The 12,892-nt window shown below is 32.1% G+C and overlaps 1 protein-coding gene across 3 annotated transcripts in view; it reads left to right on the top strand.

Annotated features, from left to right (window-relative positions):
- Positions 1-12,507, top strand: part of LOC118183506 (uncharacterized) — a 155,060-nt gene extending 142,553 nt beyond the window's left edge. For all 3 annotated transcript variants that reach the window (XM_085819280.1, XM_085819285.1, XM_085819282.1), the window contains one exon: positions 7,935-12,507. In XM_085819280.1, the coding sequence (XP_085675406.1) occupies positions 7,935-8,094 (160 nt within the window). In that variant the 3' untranslated portion in view covers positions 8,095-12,507. The remainder of the gene's footprint in view (positions 1-7,934) is intronic.
- Positions 12,508-12,892: the final 385 nt, after the last annotated feature.

Here is a 12,892-nt window from a genome sequence, read left to right as displayed (position 1 = left end):
TAAAAGAATATACCTGCCTTTGCTGAGAAGAACATATTTTCAAATTCATATTTTATTAAACACAGTTATAAAGACTAGGTAGCAAATTTAGAATCTGTACCTAAAACATTTTACTTTCTCCCATTTTCAAATATAAGCAAATATTGCAGAGTTTTAGGCAGATTCAGTCAGCTGAAATGAAATGCTTGTGGTTCATCCTCTGGTTGTTTCTAGTGAAGGAATTTTTGCATTTTCTGCATGTATGTTATTTCCTTAGAAAAAGCTCCACAGAGGCAAGAAGTCCCAAAAGTGACCAAGTAATTTAATTTTCATTTATATCTCAGTGTAACTGATTTCAGAAGCTTACTCATGAAGGAGCAATTAATGCCATTATGTATCTCTCAAAGAAGAGCGTTGAAAGTGGTGCATGCATGCTAATTTTAAGTGCCATTGAGCACTCTGTGACTTTTGTATTATGTAGCCACTGCATTATGCATGTGAATAAAACTGTACTTGTGAAGTGTTAATGCTGTCATCTATTTCTTTCCCAATTCTTTAATATTTTCTAAGTATCTAACATCCAGAAAACAGGCTTACTGCATGGGCATTTTCATGCCTTTCCTATGTGTAACATATTGTTACATTATTTTTCGTCCTTCACATACGTTAAGGGGTTCATAGATTTCGAGTGAATAATGACAACAGCACTTGATGAAATATCGAACACACTTTATTCCTGGAGCTCAGCACACTCTCTCGACGATGTACTAACTGTGATACACTAAGAGACTCTTTTGGAACACTGAACGGCTAACTCGGCACTTGTGACTGACTGTCAACTCGAAGAACTCTCACTAACTCTGCATTGACTGGCTATCAACTCGCTAGACGAGACACACTCTCCGCATACCAGCAGGGTTTATATAGCTTTTGTTTTGTGTTCAAGAACATTCTGGGCTAAACCAGTAAGAATTTGTTCCAGAAGCTTCTCCATCGTCCATGGCATATTGCCAATTTCGTCACCAAATGGGCAATTTCTCACCAAATGTGGCAACCCTGTCTTCCCTTGCCATTTTATGGCAATCCTAAACTTACTTTGCGGGGAAGCTAATCACACCTGTACATTTTGTAACACTATATTAAGCCAGTAAAATTGTCTCATTAAAAGCATACAAAGTCTTTAATCCGGGCTTGTCGGGACTTTGGCGATTCCGGATGAAGGGTTTTTCCGGATTATAGATCATCAATTTAAATCTGGTAAGATGGCATGCAGAAATTATAAAAGTAAAAATATGAAACCGTAATTTATGAAATAAAGAGCAATTATGATCTAAAGGGTATCAAAATTTACAAAAAAAAATGCTTAATATTTATTTGTTTACTTTATTAAACATTTCTTTCAACGCATGCATGGGTAAAGCATACATTATGCATAGTCGAAATTAGAAAATTGCAACCAGAAAACTATTTGATGTGTATTTGTGATATTTATAATGACGAGGAATTTGATTTAAATCATATCAAAGACGGAGTACATCAAGATGAAATACTACATTTAGTAAGGAATTATAAGCCGGATAAAATAAAAACATCTGCCCTAAAGATAAGGATAGTGCTGGCAGATCAGCTACCAGTTCATTGCGTGGCACGACGTCCCCCCCCCCCACACACACACACAGAGCAGCATGAAATTGGTAAATAGATTTCGGAATGGTTAGAGAAACAGAGGATATGCCTTTATCCATTTTTTGCAGCAATTTCACTTTTTTTTTTTTTTTTAATGGATATCGAAACATGTTTTCACTTTGCAGATCCTTTGGCAGCTCCAGAATCGGAAACTCTTTTTGACATAATCAAAAGTTCAAGCTTACTTTTTGTAAAATTGCTCTAACAGTCTGCAAAAAATAATAAGCCGGATCCAATTAGAAGATTAAAGAACAATGCAATCTGCAACATTAACTGAAATAGATAATTAAATAATTTTAGCCTACCTTATGCCGTCCGTTATACATTAAACGCGCATGAGTAAATGTATTATGCACGTGCGTAAAGGTATTATGAGCATGCGTAAGCGCATTATGTGTTTACGCATACACAGAACGTTTATAACTTTGAGGTCCGGATTGTGGACGTCCAGATTAAAGACTTTGTACTGTATTAGACAGATAGTCCTATGCAAAAATCCAACAAATTTAATGCAAATCGACAGACACAACTAACTGTCAAGTGTGTTACCATAATAAATGCCTAAGGTAAATTTTAGGCAAATTTGTGTGTTATATTTTATTGGTCATTAAAATGAATTTAAGTCTTTGTTTAATGGCCTACTTTCTTATAATAATTTTATAAAATATAACTTTTCCATTCTATTAACTATTCAGTTGATCTCATATTTTTATCATTTTTGTTATTTATCTGAAGGCACGTATGATCACTGTTCAGTTTTATTATTTTGTTCATTGTCATGTACTTACAGTGATTTTTAAATTATATGAATTATATTTATATCAATTTTAAGACGTGTTAAATCAGTGCAGTAAATTATTTAAATCTGTCTCATTATATATGAAAAATACTCAGTGTGTACATATAGATGTGTATGCATATACTGTCAGTTCATAATTGAAAACTCTTCTATGAAGTTCTAACTCCTGTAACCGTAATTAAAAATTTGTCTCATCGAGTTTCAGTGATCAAGAATTTTCTGTAGAATTACACATCCAGCTCCTATCTCCTCCATACCAGCTAATAGTTATAGGACGGGAATTTTTTTCCATTGGAACAATGTTAAAAGTATGAGCTGATTTATACCTGTAACAAAGTAAAAGAGAATTCAGATTTTGAAAGTAGAGTCAAAATTTATGTAACAAACTTTGTTTAAAAGTACTCTTTACCTCCTAAAGAAATTCAAGATTTTTTTTTTTTTTTTTTTTTTTTTTTTTTTTTTTTTTTAGTGTTGATTGTTGATTAGTTGAAATTGCCTTTTGGATAATTATTGGAGGAAATACTCAGGGAAAGATGAATGTACTTGAAACTGTCCATATAACTCAAGTAAGACAAATAAAAATTGTTATATAGTTAAGAACCAGTTTCCATTAGAAATATGTGAATACAAGTCAGCAGAGGAAAGTTTTCAAATCCAAAATTGTGAGAAAATGTTGACAGTTAAAGTGATTATGAGCAAAGAGGACTGGACCTTTTTGGAATGTGAAAATGTGATGCCAATTTATTGTTGTTGTGACTTTAGTGTCTGACAGTAACATTAGAACAAGCCCATGAAATTCATTATAGCAAGGAGTGCAAAATTGTGCCTATCATTGGCAATAGCCTTGTGCATCATACAGATGACAATACGACTTTGCTTAGTTTGCCCCCAGTTTTGGAAGAGAGCACCCCGGGAGAATGGGTCCGAGGGTCTCCCACCCTTTTTCACCTACCACCAATCTCTCGAGATAACTTTCCACTCCCCGCATATTTAGAGTGCCCCCATGCTGCACAGGCACTATACTTTTACAAACATCCATGCCTTTTGGGGTTTGAACCTTTCAATATGGCAGTCAGCATCGCTAACCACTGTCCCGGTTGGGCAGTATGATACCAATTTAATGACGATAAAATGATGCATAGTTGAGCAACTGATTTGATGAACAGGTGGGAAGAAGAAAATGAAGTATTAACCCTCTTGTTGCATATTTTTTTAGTAAAGTAGGTTAAAAAAATTGCATATTTTTTATCACATATTTCAAATCAACATATATTTCAGAGTTAAAATATACAAATATTTTTTTAAAAGAGTCCCCCCCCCACCAATTTAAAATTAGATCATAAAAAAAAGGTTGTCGCAGAATTGAAAATGATGAATAATCATATAAAAGCAAAATTTTAGAAATTAATCTTCTTTAAATTATGATTTGTTTTATGAAATACAAAATGTATATACTAATGAAAATATGCAAAATACTTACAAAAAGTATTATTAGAAATGAAGTTTAGTCAGATAAACTTCAAAACAAGGATCGAGGCAAAGTCCTACCTTGCATTCCTTGCAAATTTTGTTGCCAGTTTCAGTTTTTTTAGCAACTAAGACCACATTGTCTATGAGGCTCTTTTTTGGAGGGGAGGGGGCTAGCAAAATGTCGAGCAGTTAGTCCGAAGGTATTGAGAATTGAACTACAGACATCTTTGAGTTTTGAAAAGAGCATGCAAAATGGTGCAAAACATGCTTGTATATTTTGCAGAAATATGGACAACTAACTCTGTCTTCTAACCCGGATCTAAATAAACAATTAAACATCATAGAAAAAGCAAAATGAAACCACGAATGGGAAAAGAGTATGTTGCATAGTTAAATAGATGGAAAAAATGATTCCCTGCAGAAATCACAGGTTGTGCAAATTTTGCTACTTCTACGTTGCCCATGGAAATCGCTGGATACGCAGTGAGAGGGTTAATTCCAAATTCCTTTAAAGTTGCAATGTTTTTCATTGATACATTCAAAAATGTGTTGTTTACAACAGTACTAGCACAAAAACTGTTCAAGAACTTAATGTCTGGATTGTAGCTGACAGTTTTTAAATAGTAAATATTTCAACATATCTAGCATAACTCAGACAAAAATGGCTTCAGTATATTAAAGAGCTCAATGCCTATGATAGTATAAAAAGATAAAAAGTGTTGTGCTAATGCAACAAAATTTTAGTATTGTGTTTCACAATGATTCTCCATAACATAACACCATCAAAGTTTGGTCTTGGATCTTGGATCATATCTTTACTGCTGGCTTTAGCTACCAGGAGCTCTTACCAGTATATTATCATTATACCATAGCCTTTAAAGTTAAAAATTTAAGAGGTGTATTTAAAAATACACTGTGCCCGAAGGTGAGATCAATAAATGAGAGAACTCATAAAATAAGTTTTGCTAAATTGCATAACATGGCATAGCATGGGTGATTAAATAAATGGCGGCGAAAGGCGAAATGAAAGTCTAAGCTTCTGGGTGAGTCTAGAAGAGCAGAAATACATGATCAGCGTCCGGCATTTAGATTGGTCGAGGAGTCAGAGTTCGAAAAATGAAGTTTTTTGTAGTTTTTGGAAATAAATAAAGTTCGAACATAGTAAAAGCAACATCTATCTGTGAATTAAAGAGTCCTATGTCTTTTGAAACACTTGAAAATCATCTAAACTTGCGATATAATCATTAAATGAATAGGAAACTGTAAAAGGTGAAAATGAGGTCATGTAGCTCACTAGGGCTAATGAGTAAGCACTTGGTGTTACCACGAACTTTGATTTTAAAACACACGATACGAAATAGTAAAAATAAAAAGTAAAAGTAAAAATCTTGGTTAAATAAGTAGTAAAACAAAGAATTCATCGATGAAAAATAATAAAGCTGCTGATAAAGCAAAGTTCATCTTTCTTGAACAGTAACTGCAGAGGAATAGTAAAATATATACATATATATATATTTTTTAACATTATATACACTACCACCATTTAGAATTGTGGTGGATCATTCGAGGTCTTTTCACTACGTGCTCAATAGTAGGGTCATAGTCTGTAAGCGATTTAATAGCTTCATAGGGAGAATTTCTCATATCTTCAAAGAAGTTGTATGCAGAAATTAGGATTTGGTCGTGAATTGGGTTGATATCCAGGTCTTTGTGAATTTGAGAATTTCGCACGAACCAGGGTGTGTTCACTATTTTGTTTTAAAGAACATTTAATTTTTGTCTGTCTATTTTTCGGGCAGTAGCCCAGGCTGGAACTGCATAGAACTGGAACTGCATGCATTATTGGGCGAATAAGTGAGATGTAGATATTTTTCTTGGTACATAGGTTTAACTTAGAGTTTTTTCCAATTAACGAGCAGAGAGCAATGAAAGCAGCGTTAGCCTTATTTGTAACATATTGAATATGATCTTATGATGAAATTTAGGGTTTTGTCAATATAGACACCTAAGTATTTATAGGAGTTGGCAACAGGAATATCTTGGTTATTGAGTCGGATATTTATATTTACTGGGATATTTTTCCTGTATCTGCGGAAGAGAACTACGCAGCATTTATCAGTATTTAGTTTGATTTTCCAGTCTTGACAAAATTTGTTAATAATGTTGACTTGGAGCTGAAGTTTCTCTAAAGCATTATTTGGACTTCGTGAACTGGTGAGGATGACTGTGTCATAGGCACATTTGAGTATATTAGAATGAAAAGGTAGAGGCATACCATTTATGAATATTGTAAAAAGCTTCAGTCTTAAAACACTGCCTTGAGCTACTCCACTGTAAATCACTTTTTTTTTGAAGAGATTGCTTCACCATAGCGCACTTGAAAAGTACGATGTTTAAAATAAGAATGCATAAGCTTGATAAAGCTGTTTGGTGAAAGGAAGTTAGATAGTTTATGAAGTAAGCCAGCATGCCACACTCGATCGAAAAAAGTTTGGTCAGAACAATTTTTATCAATAAAGAGGGAGGTGAAATATAGTAGTAGTGGTTAAGTCCAAGTGTCAGACAAACATGGCATGTTGATAAGAAATTCTTTCCCAGGGAGTCCATGAAAGTTCATAACAGGAAGCAAGCAGACAACTGGAAATTCCAAGGTCCACAGTGTTGCACATGAAAGATTATATTTGTATGAATGAAAAATGCAAGTGTTGCAAGAAATTAAGCCAAACTACATGCCAACTAAATATTTTTTCCATTCTACAAAAGACTGATAGTGACTCAATGAATAGATGCTAAGAAGAAAAGTATTTTTAAACATACTAAAAACTTTATAGTTTCGCAATTACATCATTTACAAGTAACAGTGATGTTACCACAGGATGGAGCTTGATCACATAAGAGCCAGTAGATCAGAAAGTATCTTGATAGAAAATTTCTAAATCATTGGACTGGATGTTGGTCAGTTCTTTTGCTCTACTTTCTGGATGTTATCTATCTGGGCTTCTTTCTTTGGAGGTACGTCAAAGACTGCTATATTATATTCAAGAGATATATGATCTACAAGAACTGAAGGATGGTACTCAAATGTATCTATAACTCCTCAGATACTGCAAAACATCTGGAAAATGACAATATAAGTTATACATATTTCATATACATAAAATTATGCTGAGCTGTAATTTCTTTTAACAAGTTTAAGAGTTTGCCTTTAAAATGTCTCTCATTAATTTTGGTTACTCCTTAATATATTTAAGTAAAAGACTTTTAAAAAAATTTTAATTCCACGCTGAATACTCCAGATAAGTTACATTTTAAAACAAAATGTTAACTTCGGGATTAAATTCTGCAATAGCATGAACATAATGGCAGCATTAAAATTTCACCATTAAAATAGAAATATGAGATCTAAAATCATAATTTAAATTAGTATTTTTCATGTACATCTTTTTGAAAGTTGTACCAGTGTGCTTTACTGTAGTTTCATTTTTCAGTTTTGCATCTTATTTGGGAAGCAACACTTGAGTCAGAATACCTCAAGTGGAAGAGAGGTGCAAAAATGTTGAGAACCACTGATATATGTATAATACATAACTAAAACAAATTCAAACATGATGTGGCTCTCCAAAAATTGGCTTTCTCTAATGGATTCTTGAATAATAGCTCATATTTAAATGAACACTATTTGGATGAAAATTTTCTGGTATAAAAATTTTAAATAAATTTACAATGTCAGATTTAATCCTTAATTATAGACATTAAGGAATGTTTTATTTTGCAACATTATTTTATATTTGTTTGTGTTGCTGCAAATAAAAAAACATATTAAATGGTTCTGTATGATTTGTTGTTCAGAAACGAACAATACCTATTATCTCTTTTATGACAAATCTGAAATCTGACTTAAATTTATTTTTTATTATCATTATTATAAAGCATGAAAAATCGAATTATTGCAGTGTACGTTATAATTAGTTAAAATGGATAATTTCTTTTTTTCTCTTAGAATTGCATCAAGATTTGGTGTACAGACATCAAGTTATGGGAAAGGAAACAACAGATATATGATTGTAAAACGTAGATTTCAAGTGCTGGACCTTTTATATTTGTTATTACAATCAGGAGGCTCAACTGAGAAGTATGAGCTTGTGGATCGGTCAACTTGAAATATTAAACTGTTCTTTTTCTGGATATAGTAATTATATCCATTGTATATAGAAAAGTTTGTGGAATGTACATTTTTCAGCCAAAAAATGCTTGTGTGATTTGATAAAGATATTTTAAATGAATTTAAAACCTTTTTCTTTCATTATTATTTACTGGAATTCAATTTCTACATGTAATAAAATATTTCCTAGTAAAACAAGCACCATGAGGGGGAGGTTGTTTAGAAACATGCATATTTTTCTCTCAATCAAAATTTTAACTTGCTGTTAAATTGTATTTTTTATAAAAATTTAGAACTTTGACTAATAGAATGTTTGGGACTAAGGAATTCATAAAAGAGTCTTTATTCTTTATACACATATATACTCATAAGTGTACATCTCAGTTGTATACGAAACAGTGGGGTATTATTTGGTGCTATTTTGCAAATGCTTCTTGTTAATTTGTCAAGTTGAAATATTATACATATGTATAAAGTTGAAATATTATACATATATTCATTTGTTTTCAAGTTGTGAAGTATGCTTTCTCTCCATCTTTCTATAAATGTAGCTGCTTTCTTTTCCTAAAAATATAGTATGTTGTATATTTAAATTTTTTATACATTACTGGTGTAAAATGTGTATGCTATAATTTATGAACATTTTTTCAGAGAACTTTTATAATCAAATATTCATACAGCAAATTTTTTCTAATATAATAATTCTGCAATTTATTAATTTTATCCAATATTAGTATAAATGCTATGCTTAAAAATTTCTTGGGATTGTGCTGTTAGCTATCTGTATTTGTATTTATTATTTACAGCATTACATTGTTTAAAATATATATATATAAGAACATAAGTGAAATGAAAATTATGGAATTTGTCTGTGTTATGTAGATAATATGCTACATCTTGAAAATCTAATATGATTTAAAATAATTTATATATTATGAAAAAATGTTGTTAATGTTTCGGAAATAATAGGACTATTTTTAACGTCAAATGTATGACTGTATTATGTAAATTCTATGCTTAAATGAAAAAAAAAAATGCCATTCATAGACAGAAGAAAAGGGATATCAATTATTTTGCATAGGAGTATATTAATTATATTATTCTGGTAAACAAAATGATGAATAAATATAGCACTCTGAAATTTGCTATCTTTTTATGTAAGTTTACTGATTTTTTTTAACTGTGCTAATTAGATTTAAAGCAAGCAGCAGCAATATAAGATTTTGTATTTTCCCTTTTTGCCATAATATTAATTTTCTGTAGCAATAATATCTAAGCTACACTCTTTATTTTGTTATTAAAAATTACAGCAGCAGAAATTGAACTCTAAATAATTACCTTCCCAAGAAATATTTGTGTATCCAAAAAGTGCAATATAAATGTGTCTTAAAATCTTTTCAATAAACTGTTTCATTAGTTAAAAAATTACATATTTAAATAATTTTCTTAATAAAGAAAAAAGTTTCTGATTTAATGAATGAAATATAGTCGAATCCCAGATAGTCTTGAAACACTTTGATTTCAATACATGCAAAAAAAAAAATTTTTTTTTAGCATTTTAATACAACTAAGCTTTAGCTTTATTTCCAAAATTACTTGCTACCTTTATTTTCCCGAATTTCCAAAAAATTAAATTTTATTTGCATAGATACGAACACCCAGACAGCTATCAATTTTTTTTTCTTATTAAATTATGCTTGTTTCTGTTTATCTTTTTCATTTATTCAACACCATTATTCAAACTATTAGTGCAAAGATATTTGATTTTATGATGCATGCAATGTAGGGTTCAGAAATGTCATAGATGTTTTTAAGTTTGGAACCCTTCCTTATGCAGATATTGCAGCTTTTAGACAATAATGTGATATTAGACCAAAAATGTAATTTCCCAAGTAGTATCTGACATCTATTTACATATTTATGATGGTATGTGGATATAACAGGTTTGCCACGCTACCTGAAAAACCAGAAAAAGTCAGGGAATTCGAAAATTAACCATAAAATCCAGGGAAAAGTCAGAGAATTGAAATATTTTAGTCAAAATTTGGAAAAGTCAGGGAATTTCATACGGCGACCCCCCCCCCCCAAAAAAAAAGCAAGTTTTGCGCTGACATTAGAAACGATCACTTTCTTCACGAATTAATGTATTGCATGTGCGTCATTCGGGCAGCTGGCATAGAGCCAATTTTTGCAGTTCCAGTTAGATTATCTTTCAGAAAGGCAAAGCAAGTTTCCATTAACCTTGAGAATCTTATGCATATGTGCAGTGCATGTTCAACTAAACAAAATACTTATTCTCATATAAAACAAAATCGGTTTAAAACTAGTATACAGTAACATGGAAGTTAGAATCAAAGAATATGTATTGTTAAGAAGGAAAAATTCTCTGCAACAGGAGTGTCTCCGTTCCAACATAAAGGGAAACAGCTGTGAATGCGCGAAATATCTGTCGCCAAAGCTCGAAGCCAGTGTTGAAGTTTGAAGGTCACGTTATCAAGAGTTCATAAAATGAATGTCATTTAAAATTTCTTTAAACTTTAAAGCAAAAGAAAATATTTTTTCGCACAAGTAAATTAATTAATGGATAAGTTATTTTGAGAGGGGGAAAACTACGAAAATCCGTGCTTAAATTATTGCAAAAAATCAAAGAATGTTTCTTCTTAAAGCGTGTTCCTCAATTTCCTATACTTATCGCTGAGAGGGAAATTCTGACTGCTAGGCTCCGTCGCCAAATTTCTTGGCAAATTCTCCCTCCGATTTCTAGTGGCGTAATAGCATTATGTTTATAGAACCTTTCTTTCCTATGTAGACGTTTTTCGGTTAGAAAACACATATCATTATACTCTGTGGGTTAGAATAACCTCCACATTCTATTCTACCTCCATGCACGGTACACACAGTATTTGGCAACATTATGATGAGCAGTAAACGTGTCATTTTGGTGTAGGCGACAGCTTTCAAAATCGTGCCAAGGCCTTACCGTATACTAATATTTTACCACAAAATCTCTCCTTTTTAATAAATGCCTTATTTATCATTTTGCAGTAAAATAAAAAATATAGTAATCAGTTATCTTGGCTAACCATTAAATATAACTACATTCGCTAAAATATCGTTGATTATTCTAATTCAATTTTTAAGTAATTATCTTTATTTTTATGTTGTTCATATCATTTAATGTTGTTTCTTCACTCTAAATTTATTTATTATTAGTAAATAATACTTTCAAATTTCAGAAAATTTTCTCTGGTATAATCCTGAAATTAATTCTAGTAGCATGTTGACATACCATCACGATTTTTAATGCACATATTTTTTGCTTATGTATGCTACTGAATAATTATAAAATACCTGAATTTATTTAAAAATATCATTAAATATATTTCTTTTGTTCGCTTAGCTGCAAAATGTCTGCAAAAAAAAGACATTTTTAATCCAGATTAGGCAGATTCTAATCTCAATCGTCAGTGGAGAAAACAATCCACATTATAGTTAAAATAGTAATGCTTTGAGGGAATATCTATATTGTTACGAAATGTACAGGCGCGGTAAATTAGCTTCCTCGCAAAGCCATTTTAGGGCTGCCATAAAAAGGCAGGGTTGCCATATCTGGCAAGAAAACGCCCATTTGGCGACAAAATTGGCGATATACCATGGACGAATGGAGAACCTTCTGGAACGAATTCTTACCGTTTTAGCCCAGAATGTTCTCGAACGCAAGCCAAAAGCTATATAAACCCTACTGATCCGCATTCAGAGAGAGTGTGCGTCATTGAGAGAGTGCCTTGTCTAGAGTGTGAGATAGTTAGTCTCGAGTTAGTCAGTCGAGTTGACAGCCGGGCAGCGAGTGTCGAGTGGGTCGTCAAGTGCATCAAAGAGTCTCTTAGTGTATCGCGGTTAGTGCATCTTCGAGAGAGCGTGTTAAGATCCAGGAATGACTGAACCAAAGAGTCGGGAGCCGTGCTCTGTGTGTCGTCAAGTGCATTGCGAGTTGTAGCATGGAGAGTCTCGAGAGTGCGTGGAGTTCCGAGAATGACCAAGCAGAGTCAGGAGCTGTACTCTGGTGCTTTGCAGTGAAGCTGTCGCGACCGTTATAGCTTGATTAGGCTGTGTCGCTGATTGTTCCAGCATGTTTATAGTAGATCTTCAACGACTGTAAAAAGTGACTTTGGAGCTGTCCTGGGTGCTACTTTGGTAGACGGTTGCACGGATTTTGGCTTTTTTTGGGGGGGGGCAAGTGATACAACTTATGGTAAACCCATTGCTGGACAAGTTATTTATGGTAACCGATACTTTGTTGTCATTTTATTTTTTAAAAAATGCATTTTATTATGCATAAATTCTGTTTTTAAAATAATATTTATGGCTTCTAAATATTGGAAATCAATTTAATTTTTTTTTTTTTTTTTTTTTTTTTTGAAATAAAAATTTTGTTGTTTATGATATTTTGTATAATTTATGTTGTGGATGATGTAATCAATAACGTCACCTTGCTTTAAAACACAGCCGATTTATAGAGTTGGCTGTGGCTTTAGAAGTAATTGGTTTTAATATCTATAAATTTAATTTAATGTTTTAAACATTATTTGTGGCTGTTAAATATTAAAATACAATTTAATTTTGCATTTTTTTAAAAATTATTTTATTATGTATGATTATTTAAATAATTTTAATTCTGGGCATGATGTAATCAGCTCCCTGATTGGTTACAGAATATTTGTGCATTAACTAACTGTAATCAGCTCCCTGATTGGTTACAGAATATTTGTGCATTAACTAACTGTAATCAGCTCCCT

Source organism: Stegodyphus dumicola, chromosome 1 (assembly GCF_044657685.1).
Source record: "Stegodyphus dumicola isolate Sdum_Otavi_A_Nest chromosome 1, ASM4465768v1".
NCBI classification, from domain to species: domain Eukaryota; kingdom Metazoa; phylum Arthropoda; class Arachnida; order Araneae; family Eresidae; genus Stegodyphus; species Stegodyphus dumicola.
The sequence above is the reverse complement of the archived record's forward strand: the minus strand, read 5'-3'. Positions and strand labels throughout refer to the sequence as shown.